The sequence below is a fragment of the Agelaius phoeniceus genome, chromosome 11 (genome assembly GCF_051311805.1).
Source record: "Agelaius phoeniceus isolate bAgePho1 chromosome 11, bAgePho1.hap1, whole genome shotgun sequence".
Classification (NCBI taxonomy): Eukaryota; Metazoa; Chordata; class Aves; order Passeriformes; family Icteridae; genus Agelaius; species Agelaius phoeniceus.
In genome coordinates, this window is record NC_135275.1 from 13643986 (window position 1) to 13667248 (window position 23263).

At 45.4% G+C, this 23263-nt stretch overlaps 1 protein-coding gene across 6 annotated transcripts in view; it reads right to left on the reverse strand.

Annotated features, from left to right (window-relative positions):
• Positions 1–23263, reverse strand: part of GRIP2 (glutamate receptor interacting protein 2) — a 248207-nt gene that overhangs the window by 11310 nt on the left and 213634 nt on the right. For all 6 annotated transcript variants that reach the window (XR_013183837.1, XM_054639982.2, XM_077184385.1 and 3 more), the window contains exons 13-20: positions 21935–22080; positions 21232–21312; positions 12816–12882; positions 11877–12022; positions 11442–11586; positions 7031–7170; positions 4698–4874; positions 1782–1935 (exon numbers count right to left, since the gene is read on the reverse strand). Coding sequence is in view for 5 of the 6 variants with exons in the window: in XM_054639982.2 (XP_054495957.1) it covers positions 1782–1935; positions 4698–4874; positions 7031–7170; positions 11442–11586; positions 11877–12022; positions 12816–12882; positions 21232–21312; positions 21935–22080 (1056 nt within the window). In the remaining variant the exon portion in view is untranslated. The remainder of the gene's footprint in view (positions 1–1781; positions 1936–4697; positions 4875–7030; positions 7171–11441; positions 11587–11876; positions 12023–12815; positions 12883–21231; positions 21313–21934; positions 22081–23263) is intronic.

The window sequence follows — 23263 nt, forward strand, 5'->3', positions numbered from 1 at the left end:
GAGCTGCATGGATGATGCTCCAGCTCTGCACCATGTGGTAGTATCTTGCATGGTTTAATGGTCTTCAGCTCCACAGACAGGAAGGGACACTCATTCACCAGAGCCACTCAGTAAAGTCAAAACATTTTACTTGAGTACCTGTCACAGAGAGCTTGGCCTCCATTAAATATATAATGACCCCTTTTTCTTTTTCCAGATGTTTAACGACTGCAAAGTCTTTAGCACACACTTTCCCTTTGATCCACTGGTTTAAATGGGAGTCTGTAGCAGGCAGAAACTCACTCACACACCCTTTTGCTCCTTGTGGGATCATGGACTTCCTGAAGAGAGCAGTACATGACATGGCTTATTGTATTTTAAATTCACCCCCTATCTTTCATCAGCTTTTAAAGGACAGTAGCCTTTATGCCAGGCAGAAAGGTCAAATAAACACCCAGCAAGACTTTATAAAAACAAACCAAAATTTCCCCCAAAAAGGAATTTTTTTATTTTTTCCCCTTACTCATTTCCTTCCTCTGCTCCCAGGTTCCCTAAGAGGCAAATGTCCCTTCTAGTTACCAGTCTTGCCTCTCAGAGCAGCAATACACAAACACATCCAGGACACAGATGAATCGGAATGGGCTCCCACATCACTGGGTCAGCAGGTTCTTCCAGGCTAAAGGCTGTCAGGGTTTGTTTTTCTCTTTAATAAAGAGGGCTCAGCAGCATGAACCATCTCACTTGCACTTTGACATCAGGGCTTGGAGTCCTCATTAGGGACACGGGGGTTTCGAGGGCTCAGATTTGCCAACTCCAGCTGCCAGCAGCCTTGCCGGGAGGGAGCAGTGACCTCTGTGAGCTGGCTCTTGCTGAGAGGCAAAACAAGAACAAAGTCTCCAGCGCTGCCAGCCTTCCTGCCAGCTTGATCATCTTTAAATAGGTGGAAATGGCCATGAGATGTTCTAAGGGTTTTGTTTGGACAAACAAAAGTTAAGGAAAAAAAATAGGAGAAAAAAGAACCGACAGTAACAACACAACACACACAACTGTGGGGACTCTGGAGGATGTTGAGGGGAGGGAAGTTTTGAAGCAATGGGGCTTTTCCATTATGTGTGGCTCAGTGAGGGGCAAGGCAGATCCAGCAGGATTTCCACCCAAAGCACAGGGCAGCTGCAGCTGCCTCCCTGGCCTCAGGAGGTGTCACAGCATTTTGCCCATGCTGAACAGGGGAATTAATTTGACCATGTTCACTCAGTGTAGCTTTGTTTGAGGTGATGGAAGGGCCAAAGTGTGATGGAGAGAGAATCCAGCCACAGTTTTGGTAGATTTTAACAAGGGTATGCAACCTCACACTGGTCCTCCAAGAGTTTGGTTGGCCTCTTTTGCTTTGTGGCACTGAGCTGGTGTGAAGCTGCAACCTTACTCAAAAAAGCCTGGCCAACACATACAGGGACAGCCCTGACCATATCTATTTATTACACCTAAGGTACAAAAATACTGCAGCCTTCACATGGCAGGAGTAAGAAACATGGTAGGAACCTGTGGTCCATGCAGCTGAGACCACCCTAACTCCAGACACAAAATGTCACCTGGCCATGGCAGAGCTGTCACACAGCTACACTCAGGGTAACCTGGCAATGGGGAGGTGGCCCAACACAGCTGGTACACCACCAGCATCCTTCCCCACAGTTGCCTGATGCCAAGTGGGACATTACTGGCCACTCCATGACATTCCCATGCCCCCCTTGTCCCTGTGCCTTGACACTCCAAACACCTCCCTGCCTCCTCCCACCTCTCCGTACCTGCTGGGCTTGTCCCAGTCATCTTCACTGAAGCTTCCATCCATGTAGGGGTAGCTTTTCCTGGGGTCTGCTGGAGGGGTGCTGCTCTTCTGCCTGCTGTGTCTCCACTCGTGTGGATGAAGGGCTATGCCAGCAGCCTGGGGTATGTAGGTACCTAGGGAAGCCAGAAGGAGTGGAGGAAGAGAGAGGGCAATACCTGATCAGAAACCCCAAATGGAGTAGGACATGCAGAGCCAGGAGAGCCTCCTTCCCTAGATCCCAAAAGTGAGATCACATGGACTGTACACTTTCCATCTCAGTCATCCAAAAGCAGTTCTTCCAGTCTCTTCTGGCTTTAACCAAAGCAGATTCTCAGGATGTTGACATGGGATGCCCCATTTCTCCTATTCTCCCCTGCTTCTCAGTAGTTTTATGGTGTGGGTCTGGGATCCACAGACCTGGGAGTACACATACTCACAGATGCAGATCCTGACTCCAGCCAGTGCCAGCTGTGGTTAACAGCTCCTGTTTCCACACTGAACCCAGTAGAAATTATGTAGTTGAATCAGTCACCTTTAAATACAACAAGTTCTTCAAAGGGCAAAGGGAAGATCCTGACAAGCTTCCCTCAGTGGTGGTAATGAGGAAAAATCAGCTCTTATCCTAAGAGCTGCCAGCCAGTTCTCTCAGAATTCCCATGTCTTTGGGGTCAGCTGGTGCAGGTACAGGAAGCTGCTTCAGGGACGTGTGTGTGAAAGGCAAGGAATAGGATGAAAAGCTCTGCTGGCTTGAGAGCAGAGGAGGCTCATCTATATCACATTTGACAGGAGATCAATACAGACTGTTAGTATGAAATCAGACAAGTTTCACTACATCTGCCCCCATGGACTTTTCCATACTGCAGTGTCTTATTCCAGAGATGAAAATCCACCACTACCAAGTGACAAGATCCTCAAGTCTCATGAGAAGATGCCTAAACAGAAAACTTCCAAAACAGACCATTCCTCAGCAATGTCAGTGCCATCTGCAGTAGAAATAAATCTCCTGAGTCCCCTGCCCACCTCCTACTGCCCATTCAGTGTTTCAGAGAAATCCTCAGAGCCTTTCCAAGAAGCACCATATGCTCCCATCACACACTGTGCCAAGCAAACAGGAAGGAGTAATGGAGAAACAAGTAATTAAGGGAGACTTGACGTCCTAAACTGCTAAGAGCACTGGAAATACCCAAAGACAATGCCAACACTTTCTCTGAAAATGCCAAGGCCTGTTATTTCATTCAACTGATTGTTTCCTCTGTGTGTTTTTAAAGGTTAGACTTCTCTGCACAAAGCCCCAGGAAAACTGCTTGCCAACATCTTACAGCAGTGGGAAGCACTCACTGCCTGCCAGAGCAGGACAAGGTCCCTGGATGCAGGACCCTGCAGAGGGTGGGCAGCAGGTCTGGGCTGGGCACTGGGGCACCAGTCCAGAGCAGTCACTTGGAATCATTATAGATTCACCTCCTCCTTCCAGAGAGAAGGGTGGGATCCCTGGGATTCAGAGCCACCTGGTGGCATGTTCCCACCAGTCCCAGCACAGCTTCCCTGCCAAAATTCTTCCCTGAGCAATCTCCTACTGCTGTGGATGAACCTAAAAGCCTACAAGGCTGCAGAGCCTGATCTGTAGTTCTCCATTTGGGGTGTAACCCCCAATCTCCAGGCTCTTTGATTCCCAGGTTTCCCTGCACCCTGCCTTCTGTGCCATCCCATGGGCAACCATCCATGCCCTTCTCCCTACCTTCCAGCACCCCCTTCCCAGCCAGCACCACTGCACCACCAGGCAGCCAAATGCAATTAGCAGGGAAGACAAGAGAGCCCCTGAAGCAAAGTTGCAGTGTGTGGATCTTGGGCAGCTTGGCACCAGCCCAGCTCCCTGGGGTGCTGTGCTCAATTACTTGTTCTCAATTTACCGGCAAAGCAATCACTTCCCAGTGTCCAACTTGTGTTAACATTCAATTAGATGGAGAAGGATTGCAGCATTATGAAGGCCAGGGGATTCCTCCTTAATGAAGCCTCCAGTCCCAACTGGGCTCCCTAATTAAGACTTCAGATGAAGAGAGGTTGAAGGAAGACACAGGGATCGGGAAAGAGACACCTGGGCAGTGCTGTCCTTTGAACTTGGCCAGAGTAGCAGTGAGCCCAGCACACTCACACTTTGCAGCAGCACCCTGCAGCATCCCTCCCTGGTTTCACATTCTGCTCTGGTCAGGAGCCTTTCCACCAGTTTCCTGTTGTGCGTTGATTCAGGATTTTGGTTTGTTTCAACACAGGCCAATGCTAGCTTAGCTCACTAAATCTGAACTGGTATAACTATTTTCCAGGGCTTTTCTCCAAGTAAAAATATATTCCCATAGAGTATCCTCTTCTCCAGTTTCACATCTGCTAGAAGCTACAGCTGAATAAACCTGACCTTGAAGACATGTGTTCATCTGATCACTCACTAGAGAGAGATAGTTTCTTGTAGTATTACCTTAATTATTTTGTTAAGCAAGTGCTTCTAGTCACAAGACATTCTAGTGGATTTTAAAACATCCTGAAGAGGATTATTATGTCCTACAAGGCCTCTCTGGAGAAATAAAAGTAAGCTATGGACCAAATACTCTGTAAAACATATGGCCAGTGAATACTGTCTCTGATTATGCAAGTTATAAAGTGCTGTAATGGTTTTGAAAATGATGAGAACAGTATGATGCCATATAAGCCAGAACAAATGTGCCAATAAAAGCCTGAACAGATACACCAACTCAAAGCACCACTTGAGTGCATTCTAAAATGTATTTTGTTCCTTTCTGGAAGCAATAGGCTGTATAAATGTGGTCAGGCCACAGGCTTTGGCTCCTGTTCAGAGACAAGACCCAGGCAGAGCAGAGACCCCTAAGAAAACAAAACCTTGGCTTACCTTGGCTTCCATACCCAGCATCAATGGCAGAGCCATCCCAGGACTCCACAGTATTGTCCACACTTGGAATTGTGGTGGAGTATATCTCAGACAGCTTGCTAGTTTTCTGGGAGTCTGTCAGCTCATCTTCTGGGTCACTCACTTCACTTATGCTCCCCGACTTCTTGGGGTAGGATTCTGCAACCAGAACATCCTGCTTTAGCAGGCATGAAGAGCAAGCCCCAGGGAAAAGCAGATGCTGACATGGGAGCAAGCCCAGGTGCTATAAGTCTTTAAAGTACCTCTTTAGCTCTTCAAAAGTAGCTGAGAAAGGCATGTGCAATGAAGCTGAAAGGATTTAATGCATTACTGTTATCTCAAGCTAAATCAAGAAAAAAATGCCTTTCTGAGTTTTTAGCACATGGAATACAAGGAGCAGCCACAGGGATTTGAGGATTACCACATATGAGAGAGTTGGGACCTAATCTCAATTCACAAGCACATCTTCCTGTGCATTTGGAAGCTTCCTCCAAACAGCCTTGCCCAGAGAAGTGTTGGCTCCTGCAAGCAATACCCTGTAGCCTTTCTGGACTCAGAGGGCCTCCTTTATACTCAGAGCAGCACCTGGGCAGGTGTTGGCTGCAAACTTGGCTACAAAGAGATGTTTTAATTAGACTCCAATGACAACCACCACTGCTGAAGCTACAGCCCTCTTCCATGACTGTACAACCTCAGAACTCAAAGCTGATCACCACCTTTCCAGAGTCTCCCACACATGTGACAACAGTGGAATTCCTGGGTGTGGTGTTTTGAGGCAGAATTTCCCCTGATCAGTGATTGGAAAATGGGAGCTGAATGTGAATGATGAAGCTCAGACCTTCCCTTTCATTATTTTAGTACTAACAGGCTCTTATTATCATTATATCAAATTTCCTTCCAGGCAAAAGCTATGCAAAGAATGGTTTCTCAGCACAAGCACTTCTTTGTACTGAATATTTTAAAGTCCTTGTTGATTAGCAATCTTCTTAGCCACCCACACCCTGGATCTCTGACCTGAGGGATAAAATGCCCTCTGAAAGTCTGCATTTGTCAATGAGGACAGATTATTTTACCAAACAAAGCCTGGTGTCCTGAAAGTCCCTATTTTCCAAGCCTTCAGAAGATTGCTCACCATGATTAACTCAAGATTACCTTGAAATTTCAATTACACCTGCTTCATTCTCAGAATGATTAACGAGTTTCCAACAGGCACTTGCATGTCAATTATTTCACCAAGTGTCTGTGACAATGCTAAGTGTTAGCAGGGGGAGAAAAGAGCATTTCAGACCAAAGCCCAAGATATCTGGCTACAGGGGAAGAGACTGAGGCTTCTTGAAGAGGAATCAATTCCCCAGTTCTATCTCTATTTGCTACATCCCTACTCCCTGCCCAGTCTTCATCCATTTGTAAAAAAGGTGCATTGCCACATATCTGCAAAGTGCTTTGAGGTCTATAGAGCTTCTATATTTAAGAGTGATGCCACTTTTTCAGATGCAGGACAGGCTATGCTTGCTTAGAAAGGTTTATCTCTTGATTTCTTCTAATTCCCACAGCACTGTGGGCCATTGGCTGGGTAAGTCCAGCCAAACCTACAGACTGCAGAAGCATGGCACCAAAAAAAAGGAAAATACTGGGGGTGGGAGAGACTGGAATGAAAAAAAACAGTGACTCGCCAGTACTAAGTATGCTTCTGATTTTTTTATACTATGTCAACAACACCTTCGAAGTCACAGGGAACTTGGCAGGGAAACACAAGGGGATCCCTAGAATGAAGTTAGATGCTTTGAAAGATGATCTTAGAACCCCAAGCCAAGAAAAGAAGTGTAACAGATTTATTGTCAATTGTTTTCAAAAAGTTAAATTAAAGATCGGGGGCATGTGGGAAATTCATGGATTCTACCAACTCAGAGTCTCCTTGCTCATTTAGCAGGGTTATATTTTTTAAAAAAATCCCATATTCTTATACTTCTAAAAGGAACTTCTGCTTCACTTCTGTAGGAAATACCAACACAGTCAGGGAAGCAACAACAGTACAAGGTGTCAATCTGAACTAAAAAATTACTATTGCCAATAAACCTGCTGTTTCATCTCTTCCCATCACCACAGAGAGGCTTTGGGTTGCCTTTTTTTCATCTGTGAGTCTGAATTTCAAGAAACACACATGTTTTCCCACAGTGCCCAGCCATGCCCATGCCCACACTGCCCCATCTCACCTTCCACAACAGGACAGAAATCCCCCAGAAGTGCCTGCTCCATGGCCCAGGGTCCCTGCTGGGGTGAGCCTTCCCCCTCCCCAGCCCAGCTGCTGAACTCACTCTCTGTCTGCTTCTTGATCTTGAGGGTGACGGTCTCTCCTGCCATCTGCAGCAGGTGAATGGCCTCGCTCAGCGGTTTGCCCTTCAGGCTCACGTTGTTGATCGCCAAGATCCGGTCCCCGACATGGATGGCTCCAGTTCTGGAAGGAAAAGGCACTGTCAGGAACTCCAGAGAAGCAATTCCTCTGGAGGACAGGACATTCAGCTCTTGCTGGAAGAAATTAACGCTTTAAAATATGTCTTTGTTCCCTCTTGGTACACTCTATAGCTGTGACTTCCTCTTCACCACATACCAGGAATCCGGATCCTCCCCAGCTTCCATGTGCACAGACATACAAATGCACATGGGACACATGTAGACACATTGCTGTGAAACTCAAATCCCAGGCCCCTTGGGAACTGGGAACACAGAGCAGCTTAGAGACAAAACACTTCAATGCAACGGGGCTAAAACCACAAACATTTTCAGTATGTGGAGTCCAACACAGTCATCAAACATGGAACTGAAGGACATGATCACCCTGATGGAAAGAAATTATGAGACAAACCTAGAAACCTATTGGAAAAAACCCAAACCAAAATAGCTCAACAAAATTGCTCATGTGTGTGCAAGCATGAGCTGAACCAGCTGCAGTTAATGATGTGCTTAAAGCTCAACCTACTCAGCTACACCCCTGTGACTTTCTCCACCAGCTCAGGAAGAGGTTGTGTTTTATTACTCAGCCACATTCCAGCTCTGGCTATTGCTCTCACCTAGACAAATCCTCAGGCTTCAGCAACAGGCATGAGCAAACTAACAAGTCATGGCAATTCTCCCCCTTCTCCATCCTTCCCTTCTGTTTGCTCACAAACACAGGCTCACTTTACCTCTTCCCAGTGAAGCTCAGGGAGGAGCAGGCAGGGCAGGAGGTGTCCACTGCCACAGCCACTGCCAAGGTTGGAGCTGGACTGAGCTTCCCAAACTCACACTCCAGCTCCCAAATGCCATCACACAAGAGCATCAACCTCCTCCTCAAGTACTGTGGGAGTTCTGCTATCAGGAACCTCTGTGATGGAGGCAGGAGGAAAAATCTGTAATGCAGTATCTTTTTGTCCTTTTTGGATTTTTGGAAACTTGTCTCCCTCAGGCTGCATCTCCAAACTGGACTGCAGACAGCTCCTGCAGAACTGGAATTTGATATATCAAGGCAGGCAAAACAGCTGCTTGGCTTTCCCCAAAACACCAAAGTTCTGTAGACACATTGCTGTGAAACATCCAGTATAAGTACATCAAAGCAGGAAATGCAGCCAAGCAGCAGGCAGGACTGCTCAGGCTTCTGCTGCTGCTGAGGTACTCAGCAGTGCCATGATGGTCCCACCAGCCACTAGATGTCCGTCTTGTCCCACCCAAATCAGCCTGGAAAAGCTGTCAGGGAAGCAAACATTTCTGTGTTCAAACAAATTACAGATGAAACTGGGACTGGAGGATTTGTCCTAAAAGTTTCATCTATTGTAGTTTAAAAAATCAAGCTAAACTGCTTGCAGTTTACAGAAGATCCTTTTCTCACTGCAGTGCTTCAGCATTCAAGAGTTTCCTGTTGTATCCCTGAACCCAGCATGGGAACACATCCATCCAAGACACCAGCCCAACCCAGTCCTGACAACATGACATCTCTGCAGCAACTGTGAAAGTCTCTCAGCAGGGAAAAATACAGAAACAATTAAAGAGAAAGGTCATGTTCAGCCAGGTATTTTTCTTCAAAGGGGAGAAAGCAAACCAAAGTCCAGTCCTCTCAGGGCCCCCCTGTGAGGCCAGGCAGACAGAAGCTGAGCAGGACTGACAGAGAAAGCAGTTTCCAGCTCATGATCTGGTGCCTCTCCATTACTACCAACAGTTCTTAACTCACCTCGAACACAAAGCAGCCCAAGGAGCCATGGGCTGCATGTCCCTTCTTGCTCAGAGGGGACATTCAGGAACAGAATTGAGTAACAGGTAAGCAGAGAGGTGTAAAAGGGGCTGCTAGAACTTCTCAGCAAGTACTGGGGAAGAGGTGACTGCATGCATGTTGTAGGGATTAACATGGCACATGGGTAGGGTCACCATCCCTTTTCCTCCCTGCCAACATGGCTTGGTGCTGGATACTCCTAGACCAAACCCTCCTACAGCCACCCCCATCTACTTGAGTAGGTGGCATTAAAGGAGGCTGGTCTGGCACTTTAAAATGTCAGCAATAGCCAAAAATTGCTCTTGGAGAACCATTACACCTCAACCAGAATTCAGTGTTCAGCACACTCCCTTGGTCAAGAAGAAGGAAAGTACAAGTCTTGTGGCACAGGCTTAAGCTATATGCAGGCACTCAAGGAGGGGACGCAGACAGTAACATGGGAGAGATCCAAAGATCCTCACCACTCTAACAGCCTGAGCTGCTTTTGTAGGTTTCTGTAAGATCCGACACGAGGGGAAAAAAAAAAAGGTCAAGGTCAAGATAAAACCTAAATCATCTGACTCTGAAGCCTTTTTGACTTAGGCAGCCAGTCACCCACAGAGAGATATGTGACAGATTCTAGAGGACACCCTGCCTCCCCCACTGCCAGAAGCCCAAAATGCAGTGCAGACTTTCACTTGTGCCTCTACAAGAATGGCCTGTGGATTCCTGTTATCAGACACTGGGATCAGGTCCCAGTGTCAGTGCTGCTGAACCATGTCCTGTGCTCCAACACGAGCATGGATTCGGATTCAAGACCCCATCCTTCAATCAGAGCCTGGCTAAGGGCATCTGTGGCACAGATAAAGGTAGAGACATCAGGAAAGGGACAATTTAGGATAGCACTAGGAGCACCCCTCTTCCCTTGACAATGTCAATTCATCCCCTTCTCTCACAGGAGAAAAAAAATGCACCTTTCCTGCAAGCAGCCTTCATCCCAGTGTTCCTCGGCCTCCCCACAGGGAGCCAAGGTTACCCAGAGACATCCCTGTGCTGCTCTGTCCCCATGCTGTTATCTGCTACTCAGCCACAGTGAGCATGCTGAACAGCTCCATCACTCTTCTCACAAGGCTTTTCATTCCTCACTGGCTGCTCTCTCCTGATCAAAATTCAGTGGTACTGCAGCACTCGCCCGCGCTGCATTCCTGGGCACAGTCACCGATGTGTGTCCGAGTTCAAAGGAGGAACAGCCGTGGAATTGCAAAGGGAACTGAGATCAACGAAGGTACAATTCTGTCTTCTGACACCTGACAGCATTTGATCTGGCTGTTCTTAACCTCTCTCATGCTGGGTTGCAGGTACAGTACAGAAGTGCTACAAAGAAAAGCCTTGGATACTCTGTGGCTACTATTTTATAGAGGAGAAGAAGATCAAACCCTACGGTGGCAGGCAGTGATATAAAATCCCTAGCGAGAAGAATCACTAATGACTAAGTCCATCCCCTTCCTCCCCAGGCGACACAGACCTTCTGCATTCTGCACCAAAGGGGAGCAATGGAAATACACAGCAGTGTGCTGAGAGCTCTGGGGACCCAATGCAGTAAAGGACAGGGAGCTGTTTCACAGTCCAGCTAAGAGGGAGCGTGGTCTTGAAACAGAAAAAACCAAAAGGCCAGATCTGCTGTCAAACATCCCCAAGGTCTTGCACTTTACATCAGTTTGTTCAGGTTTTTTTTTTTGTTGCTGTTCTGCCTGTCAGCAGCACAAAGTAAGAGACCCTCAGAGAAGCATGAGTCAGGGCTGCTGAAATGATCTATTTACAAGTCACAGCTCCCGTATAGAAAGATTAATTAAGATAGATTGTATGACTCAGCTCCACTTATACTCTCAGGAATGTCCTGATCTTTTAAATCCCACACATCCACATATATTCAGACCCAGGTACACACTAAGTTCCCCGGTGACTGAAGGTAAATCTGTTCCTACATTTATTCAGTATAAATGCCTGATGCTTGGGCACGCCAACCTGCACTGAGATACCTCACATGTAACACAGTGAGCAACAAGCCAGGACAGGTCAGAATACACCTGAGATCCCTGGCTTCAGCAGGACACACCACTGCAATGGCCATAAGCCAGTTTAGCAACAGGGGAGTCCTGGACAGAGTCTATGGTGGTTTCATAGGCAGGCTGGGCACTCTCCTAACAAAAGGTGTGCGTGGCAAATCCCAGACCAGGAAGCACCCCTGTGGAAGAGGGGCAAATAAATATGTATTCCTGGCTGCAGAATTCACCTGACTCACTGGGTCTGACTTTTCCTCAAGTGTCTCTCTCATTGCCCCAGCAGCACAGCTCCCACCACTGCTTCATGTCACTTGGTACCTTCAGAGCACCTTTCCTCCTTAGCAGACTAAGACACCAAAGAAGAGTTCGTGACAGCAGAGGAAACTTGGCATGGTTCAAGACCCCTTCTCAAATCAATTCAACTGCTCTGTCCCCAAAACTCACCTCTCTGCCAGCCCTCGTTTAGTCAAGCCTGAAATGACAATAGGATCAAAAGGTTCCTCTGTCCCAGAGATGGTTATTCCCAAAGGGCCTCCATATCGCTTCAGTTCCACCGTGTAGATAATAGCACCAGTTGTCTCCTGCTCGTCTGAAAGAGAAAACAGGAATGCTGAATTCTTGTTATTTCCCAAATAAAAATAGTCATAGGAAAGACTTGGAACCTCTAGAAGCAAAAGCAAGAAGTCTTCAGTGACACTCATACCAAATAAGATTTTAACCTTCCAGACATAACTTAAGGGCAGAATAACAAAAATAGACTATAATCAATTGGAAAGTGGTGACTGGATAGCAGCAGCCCTTATCTTTGTTAGTTTGCACTACCTATTGGGAAATGTCATTACAGTGGACAGGCACCAGTTTGCATGAGGATTTCTGTACCAGAGTTATCTTCATCCTTCCTAATCTTCAATTTGACCAGGTCTTCACACTGCCTTAAAATCTGCACAGCATCCTCCATTGAGCAATTGTCGAGTCGGATGTTATCAATGGCTAGCAGCTTGTCTCCTGGCTCCAAGGTGCCAGTTCTACATGGAGAGGAAAAGAAAACTAAGAGTACATTTGCATTTGCCTTTCAGATCCCACAACACATTCAGTTCTGCAGTGGAAATGACAATATTAACTTTTTACTGTCCTTGGTCTTTTCTGGAAAACAACCATGAGCTGAGTCTGGGACACCTGTAATTTTAAAGAGAGGAAATTTGTGTAGAGCATGTATCCAGACAGAACCAGACGGGAAGGTTAAATATCCTGGGTAACCTATAACACTGAAAATGCCTGGTGTTTAACTGACAGATTTTCTACCCCTTATGGAAAATCCTGTGTGAGCACTCTTAGAAATAAGCGATACAGACACACTAAATTCCTCTGAATGCCTTGCTATGAGGTCTTGGGAACAGAGGGGAAGTCAATAAATCCTGAGTTATTTGCACAGTTCTCCACCAGTGCCCACAATTCACTCACTCTCTTCACCAAAGCAGGAGCTGAGACATGGCAAACTACCTGATGAGCCATAGCACCTCCTGGGATATATGAGCCCTTTACCACATGTTCTTAAATGCTAAACATCCATCTCCTAGAGACTCAGCTCACATCTAAACCAGTGCCCTGGTCATCTTCTCCATTAGCTCAACTCTATTCACTTCAATACACATAAGATTTATTGCAAACCCTACTGTGATCTAAGAAAAACCTCTAGTGCTGAGATCTCCTTGGATTCTGGAAATATCCAGACCCAACTGCTACATTCAACTTCTCTGGCAGACACTCATGGAAGACCATTTTGCAGTGGGTTTGACAGATGGAAAATCCTTCACTCACCTGTGTGCTACACTCCCCTTCTTGATGTCAGAGATGATCAAAGGATCCCCCAGCTTTCTGCTTGCAGCTGCAAAAGAGACACATGGTACAAAGCCTGATGGTGAGTTTGCTGTCTGGGATGGGGATGGTGGATGGTTAATGGGGAGAAGCAGCCATAAGGAAAGGGGATTTATATTCCCATCACAAAATGATGCTTCACAGTTGAATTCTGAAAGCCTCTTAAGAAAGAAAGGGAAAAAAAAACCCAGCATAAGTCCCTGCAGTTTGTTGGTTGCCCTTTGCCCAGGTTAATTTCCTTTGGACTCCTGAAGGAGAGGACGTGTGGTGTCCAGCAGCAAGAGGTGTCCAACAGGAAGAGGTGGCACTGCCAACCCCAGCACTGCTGAGCACCCCTCACCACCCTTCACACACAAGAGAAAGGAGTCAAAGGCCACGGCTGCAGTCAGAATTAGCACTGCTGCCTGGAGAACACCCAGCTCTGCCCCGCACTCCATACAAGTATTTCTGTGTTCTTCAAGTAAAGTGGGCTGTGAAATTTTCCAGGTGGAAAATAACCCAGGGAAAAAGCTCAGTTTTTCAGCTGGTTCAGCTCTCTAGGGCACTTAATCATACAACCATATGAATCAGGGGTGGTTTGTGCTGGAGCTGGAAGGGGTGGGTGGTTTCCAGCTCCTATCTCCTGGCTGACCTTGATAACGTTTTCAGCCCACGAAATGTGAATACGCATCTCTGGGAGCATTTACATTTTCAGACTTGCCTGCAAGACCTGCTGCTCTCCTGAGATACCCAAGAGAGATTTATGACTCAAACTCCTCCTGACCTCCTTGTCATGCACACGCCAAACATACACCAAGAAAGAGCATCCATTCCACCCTGCATCCTTCCCTCCTGCCTTGTTATGGGAATTGCATTGCCTCATTTAAAGTTGACAGAGCTTCTCAGCTTCTCACAAAAACTGTGTGGGAAGAAAGAAACTCACAGCCTTTGAACATATCAGGTGCAGGGCAGAGATTAAAATATCTGTGAGGCACGTGGCACCAAACACACAGAGATCCACCTGCCTGAACAGCAGTTCAAGAGCACCCAGAAAGTCAGACATAGTAAGTGTTTACCAACCTTTCTGCTCTAGATTTTTCTGTTGTTTATATTCATTTATGAGATTTGAAAACATATGTCTAACCCAACACCTTTAAGGATATCCTCTCCCAGAAATAACCAAACCTTCTGTACTAGAGACTAAAGACAGCCAATCTCAGTCGTGGCAGGGCTGAGAACCACAGTGAGGTCAGACAGCAAAAAGCAGACTGTGACTGATTTTGTAATAGTCACAGCAATGTGACTGCTGAATGGTTCAGAGCCTGGAGGAATTCTTTTCCCCATGTTTTACTGGAGCCTGGTACCAGACAATTTTGGACTGGACACTCATGTTGTGCTCTGTCTGCAGATCTAAGGGAGGAAGATATGTTGTGGAGATTCCGAGAGGTCTTATGCCTATATTCAGCCTGTCCACAGCATGGACCAGACAGCAGTCAGGACAAGAGACACTGAGCAAAGCTGAGTAGTGGGAATAAGGGTGAGGTTCAGGTAAAAACAATGCAAAAATCCCCATGCTGACTGAGAAGGCCACACACCATGGACTAACACCACAGGGATTGAGATGTATCACTCTGATAATTATTACTGTTGTTCTCCTTTTCAGTATAGGACATGTATTTGCTGCTAACAGAAGTGTACAGAGGGGTGTCTGAGCAGCAGTGGGGGCAGACCCTGTGAGCACACCCGAAGCCCTGGCTCAGGTGGCATTGCTGCATGTTTAATCACTCCCTAGCCTGGTTCTGTCAAAACAATCCAGGTTAGCAAAAATACTTTTCACTGCAAGGTTTGTTTACTAGTTTCAAAGCAGAGGCAGTGTGACAGAAAGGGGTTAGGGTGGATCCTAACCTGTCCTGGTGGTGGGCTGGGATGGCCATCCCTAACCTGACCAAGCCACAGCTCAACATGTCCAGAGACCATGAACACCAAGAGAGCAAAGAGGGAGGGGAGAAAAAAAACACCAAGAAGACAAGCACAGACAACAACATGCCTCAAGCTCTGCAGAATTTATGTTTATCTCAGCATCTGCCCTGCAAGTCCTGTGACACATGGGGGGACCTGCACACACTCAGCCTCTGAGCAGAGAACAAGACCTTGTCCTTCTGAAGCTCCACAGTTGGTGTCAGCACTGAACACAGCACAAGCTTCCCATGACAACAGCAAGGATAACAAACCAAGTGCTTTATCCATCAGAGAACAAAGCAAGTTTTAAGGAAAAATCATTCTAGGTTTTGTTTGCAGGCTTTTTTTAGAAGTTTTGCTCTCAGAACAGATTCTCTTGAGACCTGAGTTAAATGGAAGAGCCATATACAACTATCCCTATCAACAGAGAACTCAAACTTCAATTAATGGCAGCCCTTTTAAATGTAAAACATTCTAAATATTAATCACAGAGTCATTATAGAAACACTTGGATTGGAAGGGACCTTAAAGGTCATGTACCTCTGCTCATGGATCAGGGACACCTTCTACCAGACCAGGTTGCTTAAAGCCCCACCCAGCCTGTCCTTGAACACTTCCAAGGATGGGGGATCACCACATTACATAATTTCTTAATGTAAAATGCAAAGGCTTTATACAAACCATCAGATCTGAAGGGTAAGTGAGAGAGACTTAATGAATAACCATGTTCTCTCAAGAGGTGTAAGATACAAGGTTAAGGTAATGAAATCTCAAAGCACAGAACAGAGGCTTGTTGTTCATTCTAAAAACCTGTCATTACTGACTCCATAAATTAACCTTTGGCACCCCAAAGCCCTTCCTGGCACCCCAGCAGAGTGCCAGATGGGCTTCCTGCCTGTCTGCTGGGATCAGGTTGCCCTGAGCACCCCTGAGCCCCACATTTTTAACCATCCTGGCCATTCACACAGGGTGACAATGTTTATCCATGCAACAACTGCCTGTCTGACAGTGAGAGAAATGCAATGTCACTGAAGGGTGGCTCAGCAGAGGTCAGAGCCATTAGATAGATGAATCCCTGGTGAGATTTTGAATAGACAATTTCCAATTTGCTTGCAATTAAAACAGCACCAACCTAAAGTACATCATTATTAGGGTTGTGGTCTTTGGCATTAAGACACTTGCACAGATGAATAAAGCCTCCTTATCCATTCATTTCTGCTGTTAATGTGGTTATATCTCTTCAAAGGACATTGTCTTGGGAACTCTGCTGCAGGAAGACACAGTTTGGACACTCAGCCTTGCCTCTGGGTTTTGCTCTCCTGTGTGTGAAATGGAGATGGCAGCAAAGGAAGCCAAGGGAAGAGATGGAGGCAGGAGCTGGCATGCAGAAACCCATGCTCACTCTCAGCAGGCATTCTGGCTGTGGCCTCCATCTGCCAGGGCAAGCCACTGCAGGTGGAAACAGACCTTTTTTCAGATCCATTTGTAATTTCTGTGGATTTACCAGTACAAAAGACAGTTTAAATCTGCTCCAGTGGCCCAGAGAAGGCTCCATAAATCAACAGCTGGTAAAGGTAGAAGCATGTGGTGGGGAAGAAACTCAAAATGAAAACACTGCTTGGCAGTGGTGACAGGGCAGTGATAAAAAGGTGAATTGATCAATACTGTTATTTACTTTTTATAAATTGCTTTCAGTCTCTCTGCTGGGATTGTGGCTAACTCAGTGTTTACACTGTGATGAATGACGAGGCCAGGAACACATGTCCAGTTTGTGTTTTTAACAGAATGCATAATGACTTGTACTGGTAAATTATTCCCCTCCAAGGAGCACCAGCACATATTTCACAGGCATCAACCTGTTAAAAATGCCCTTCATTATTGACCAAGCCAAAGCAACACTGCCAATGTGTAATTAAAGAAATTGTAATAATGCCATAAGAATGCATTTAAATAAGAAGCATTTTTAAATTGGAAATAACAAAATCAGCAACCAAATAATCTCAGGATAGCTAAGGAATGAGAAGAGGAAAAAAGTGAATCAGAATTGATTACAAAGAGCAGCAGTGAAAATCAAATCCTCAGTACCCAACTTTTTCCTCTATCATTCATTAAGTTTAGCAGCAGGTGCATAAATTATCAGTGCCTCCAGCAGGATATCTGCCTCATCACAGATCCTTTTCCTTTCACAACCTCCAGGTAGCAAAACCAGATCAGGACATCCCACCAGGATAAAAGCACTGGAGTGAATCAGCTGTAGTGTGAGTGAGGGGGCAGGACAGGTGGCTGCTGAGCCTGCCCCACCTGCAGACACGCTCGCCTGCGCTGGTGGCAGGGCACAGGCTGATACAGAGCCAGCAAAACTGGATTTGCTTGGCTCAGAGATCCATCTTCTCACTAGGACAGTGATTACACTGCTTAAGCAACTTAATCAAAGTTATCTATCTACCCAAATTCTGGTTTTATCACCTGCAAGCAGATATACTGCCTCCTCCTTATCTGCAGTGCTTCACACCAAGGGCACAGGAATTGATTTGTTAAGATATATAAAGGTAATTTGATAAACAAGCTATATAAAGTATTAATGCATATCTAAAATAAATGGCAATTTCAGTATCTCTTTAAACAGCAACAGCAACACATCTCTACCCTACAGTGAATGTCACCACCAGCCCTTGGAGAGGGTATTTGAGACAGGAAAAAAATCCCAAACTCTCAATACAAAAGGTAATCTTTTGTGTAATCAACTATCATTTTGCAGAGGGGAATAACAAATCTATACCTTATTTTAAGAGCTAAGGTATTGAACATTTGAGAATACGTGACTATTAGCTTCTCGCTGCTGGAGATTTTAATTTATAGGAGATTTACAGAAAACCTTCAAAGGTGCCACTGTATCATTAGAACTGGATGCAGCCAGCAAGATTAGAGCATTTGAGGCATGAGTTCTGCTAATGGAGAGGGGTTGTTCAGGCTAACAAGGGTCAAATCTTCACATTCCTGTGTCAAAACTCAGTTTAGCAGTATTTGCATCCTCACCATTCTGAGCCCCAGAGGTTGCTGCAAACAGGTAAGCTTCAGAGCTCTTGAAGCAGAAAGGAGTATGCTCTGCTCTTCAGCCAGAGTAGCTGCTCTACAAGCAAATGCCCTTCTCTCTGGAACAGAGGCTGAGATACTGGTACCTTCTCAGAGAAAATGAGAGTTTAGCTGGCATTGTATCCCTTCACCTCTGGACAAAGTGCATGAGGCAGCACACAGATGGCAGCTTCAGTGTATGTCATTTAGCATATTGAGGAGACTGAAACGAGGGTTGAGGGCACAGAGATCCCTCAGGAGTTCAAAGCACTGTCAGTGAGAGGCTCAGCCCCTGGATTTTGTAGTCATCCTTTGAGGAATGGAAAGGGAAATAGTGCTAAATGCATATATTTCCACCATGCATCTTGATTTGCTGTGTCCCTTTGCCACACTGTGTTGGAGCAGGGGGAAGAAACCCATCCGTGCTCTCAGACCACAACTGAAGACTCATCCAGCCCAAGCCTCCTCTTTCTGGAAAACCTTGAGATCTCTGAAAGATTAAATGCCCTCTGAAAATATCTGCCCCTCACCAGGAACAAGTACAGCCCCTCTCTGCATGTTCATCCCAGAACCAGCAGCATCTGCCCTCCTCATACACAAATCTCCTGGGCTTTCAGCCCTTTTATGAGCATTTCCAGCAGATTTATGGCTTCTCCTACAGCCAGCTCCATTACATGAATTCTTCCAATTTATCCATCAAGAATCCTGCTCTCCTCTCATCCTTTACCTAGTCCATCTCCCAATTAGCTCTGGAAGCCACAGCACAGCAAGAACTTGATCACATTTATTCCTGTAGTGCTCCTCTGATGAGGTCATAACACCTCCTGCCCATTTAAGAAGGCAGAGGCAAACCTTCCCAGGCAGAGGAATTAACCTCAGAGAAGCCAGCTGAAGCCAAGAGGTAAAACTCAGTGAGAGCAACTCATCTTACCTCTGTAGTGCAGCTAGACTATAAAGTTCATTAATAAACCCAATTCTGTGGCCATGACAGTGCAGTGGATCTTCTTCTGACCCCTTCACCTTCTCATCTACTCAAGCTGCTCCAGTTTTACAGAGTAGGGAACAGGAATGAAATGCAAGAGGCCAGCAAACCAAGTCCTTTAAAACAGTAGTTATATACTTTTCCATATCAGAAGGAAAGCTGTAAAAGCTGTTTCTAGATCTCCACAAACACTCAAGTCAGCAGAACTGAGAGGAAAGGAACTGAGCAAAACAGAGAAGGGTTATTTTTACCTCTTTTCTTTTGCTGCTTGCATCACACTCCTGCATGCACATCATGTCTCTGCAGGAAGTACTTAACATAAGGCTGCTTGCTTTGGTTTTAATGTTTGAAACTGGTATGTTTATCTGCCTGGCCAGAGGCAAAGTGAAAAAATTATGATCTAATTTGCTAAGGATCATGTGGACATAGGTTTATAAAGATTAATATATGAAAACAAAATTAGGATTAAGCTTGAATTTCATCTTTGCCACTGCATTTTCTGGATGCCTGTGTTTTTCTCCATTTTTAAGTATAATTTTGGCTTTGACTCAGGAAACAACTGCAATATAGGTTTATGCATGTGCATTACTTAAACAATGTCCTACAAACATGTTCAGCAATCAAAAAGATCAAATCAATTATAGTGTTAAAAAGCTGCTTTGTAGTTGAATAATGGGCATCTATTTAAAACCCAGGGGTCAGTTCCTTTCTATTAGCAGTGATTTCAAAAAAGTGTGTGAAATCACTCCTTTTAACAGATTTGAAATGAAAACCTTTCCAACATAAAAATATGTTTGAAGTGTAAATGCATATCTGAAGCAGATCCCGTTCAAATAAGACTTCACAAATAAAAACTTCTGTTCTTGCCAGCAGCTCCCAAGTTCATTTTACTCTCTAGCCCCAGACATAAACTAAACTTTGAAACTTACTAGGGCCTTGCTCAAGCCAGCTTTTGCTACCAGATCCATTATCCTGGATTGCTCCCTGAGGCTGGAATGCCAAGGCAGTGGCAGGGCAGCAGGTTGGAACCCAGCACAGTCTGCACCATGCACTACTCTCCACCAGTGAAATGCCATTATAGACAGCCTGCTGCTTTCAGAAAGCACTTTGATGTCTTCAGACATTAACTGCTACCAAGCCCAATGTTAAATACTGTGCTGTTATTTCTCAGGATTGTCCTTGTGGCACAAATAGGGGAAGCTGAGAAGAGCGACAAGAAATATCACTAGGTGCAAATGCATCATCCTGTCAATGTTCCAGTCACTCCTGAGAATCATCCCACTTAGACCAGAACACCTCCAATTAACTCTCTAACTAATGCTGTAAATGTCAAGAGGTAATTACCATAGCTTCTCTTTTAATGAAGCCCAGTTTCCAAGTGTCCCCTGCGACTCCATTCCCCAGACACAGCTGGGTCCATGCTCCTGAGGGCTCAGACAAGAGATCCCATTATTGCATCTCACAAGCTGCTCTGCTTCAGATCAGAGGTGGTGGCAGTCTCTGGGCATGGCAAACCTCAGATGATTCAACTCACTTTACCCAGAAGTGAGAGAGGGATGAGTGATCTGAGACCTGCATGTGTTTGCCATACAGGAAAAATTCACTGACACAAGGCATAACAAGACCCCAGGTTAGCCAGAAATTTGGGATGGATCTGCCTATATCATCCCCTTACAGCATCCTCTCCAAAGAGGCCAAAAGATCTTTAAATGAAAAACTATGCTCAGAAGAGAAACAGAGATAATTAATTAAGAGTGAGCACAGAAGAGATAAAAGAAGAAAAAAGGTTTATGTTCTCTTCTCTCAGTGCATACTAAGTTCTGGCACATGGCTCTCCTTCTGCATGGCTTGAGCTTGTAAATGAAACAATTCCTGGGAAACCCTGGAATTTAAAGCGCCTTCCACTGTCTCTAAAACCAACCACCCTCTTCATGCCCCTCCTCTTGGCAGTTTCCCCTCTCCACCCTACAAGCTGTGGGATTCACCTCTCACTTGTTCTCCTCTCTCCACCTCTTTTTGCAAGGCTCCCACCAGACCCAGGCAATTCTTTTTCAAAAGAACATAATACAAGTGTGAGCAAGGAAATAAAAATAATATTACATATAACATAACATAATTATGCACCACAGCTCAGGTAATCAGTTGAGACACATCCTTTGTGCCAACCCTTCATGCAGCTGCTTTTCTCTGCAGCTGCCAGCTCATGGAGGCAGGAACCACACATCTGATTCATTCTGGGATAAATCACGAGCACTGGAGTGCCACGGAAACCCCACATGATCTTATCTCTCTGTTGAGTCTTCTAAAATGCCTGTGTGGAAAGCAGAGGCTCTTGCAACTGCTACTGCAAGTCTGAGCAATACTTACAGCTGATTGTAATTCCAAGCTCTACACCTCTTTTCTTGGGCAATTTAACGTGGAAAGTACCGCTGCTGGGTATGACAGACTCTATAAAGCAAAAAAACAAACAAAAAAGAAAAAAAGGAGAAAAAAGAGAGTTTTCAGTTGCATGGATGGTTTCTTTGGAACCAAGAAAACAAGCCCATAAAGCACTGCCTTATTGGTTCAAATAAGGATATCTGAGGCCCTGTGGACTTCAGGTTGAAATCTGGATTCTCATTAAAAAGACATGCTCTGAACATCAAGTGCTTACATCACACAGTATTTCAAAACTGAAGCAGCTCTGTCAATGTAAATGGGAAAAAAAAATCTTTTTTAATACAAAACTGCGCTTTACCCCTAGCCTATAGCTTTGGCTCCCACCTGGCCTCAAGGCCATAAATGAATATGAATATTATTCCTATTAATGAGCAAATATTTAAAGTGTGTCCTCTTCATCTATCTCTTAGGCTTATCTCAGCCAAGCAGTGAGCACAGAATATTTATGAAAGGATCAGAAGAACCCTCCACCTCAGTGCACATTAGAGAACAGCAAGAAATGGAGAAGGTCCTCACAGGGTTTCTCACTCTTCCCTCTGAGCCTGCTGAATACACTCCCCACTGTGGGGGAGCAAAGGCACTGGCAGAGCCCCACGGGCAGAGAGGAGCAGCAGCTCCTTTGGGAAGGTACCTGCGACGTCGAACTCGATCTCCAGCACCACTTTGTTGGTGAGCGCCGCGTCGCGCAGGAGCTGGTTGGCCTCCTCCATGGTGCCGTCCTCCGTCGCGATGCCGTTGATGGAAAGGACTCGGTCTCCTACTTGCAGCAGTCCACACCTGCAGTTCACAGTGGGAAAAGAGGGAATGGGAACAAGGAGACAAGGGAAAAAAAGGGAAGGAGGAAGAAAACAACCCCACAACCAGCCATGAGTTACTTTTGCCAGGCAAATCTGTTGCAAGACACACAAAGTGCTGACATATTCTGCAGAGGTAGCCCCAAAGAGAAAATAACTCATTTTGCTGTGCCTGTCTCAGGATCCCTGGAAGGGCACAAGGAGGTAAACCTTTGTTGGTTTCTAAAGTTCAAACATATTTTGCTCCTAAATAACCATTTCTGGTCACATTTTTTTGCAACAACCAAGAGGGGAAAAAAGTAACCCTTGCCTTTCTAAAAGTCAACACCGTGGCTGAGAGATGACAATGATAAACACAAGGGAAAGTGACTTCCTTCCCTATCTAACCACAAACAGCTCTTCCCATGCACCTGCACCCTCTGGAGCACAAACTAATGGCATTGAAAATTGCACAGATTCCTCTGCTTAGTTCATGGCAAGTACTGAAGCTACAATCCAATAAACTCACCGAAATGTTTCAGCAAATTAGATAATCATTTATCCCTTCTAATTGCATTTCTGGAAGCCAAATGCACAGGGATACTTTTTAACTGCCTTGAAAGGCCAATATTATTCCAGTGTGATGACCTGACAATATAACCACAACTGACCCTTTAGGGCTCTTGCTTTAGACCCACTTTCTCCAGGAACAGAGATCAGCAGGATTTTTACTTTGAAAGTAGAACACAAAGGCAAGGCTATGTTGGAGATGTACTGTTACAGCACAATTTGTCTCTTGGGACCCCCTGCATTTATAAGCAAAGTGTTTTTCACATATTCCTACATTCAGTATCCACCCACACTCCTTTTTTTTTACGTATACTGCAACACCAGCATGATCCTCCAAGTAATCTCCCACATTATCTCAGCTCCCACCTGGGCTGGCCCATGGCTATACAAAAACAAGACTGCAGTGCTCCCTGCAACCATGAGAAATTGCTCATCTTCCTTCTCCTCTGTCAGTTGTTCACTTTGACCACATCTTTTTAGACTTTCCACTTATCACCCGGCTGTCCACTAGATCAGAGCTTGGGAAACCACTCTTCACTCATCACGAACACCACAAAGCTACAGACTGGTCTCCAAAAAAGGTTTAGGATTATGGCATCAAGTCTAAGGTTCCCCTC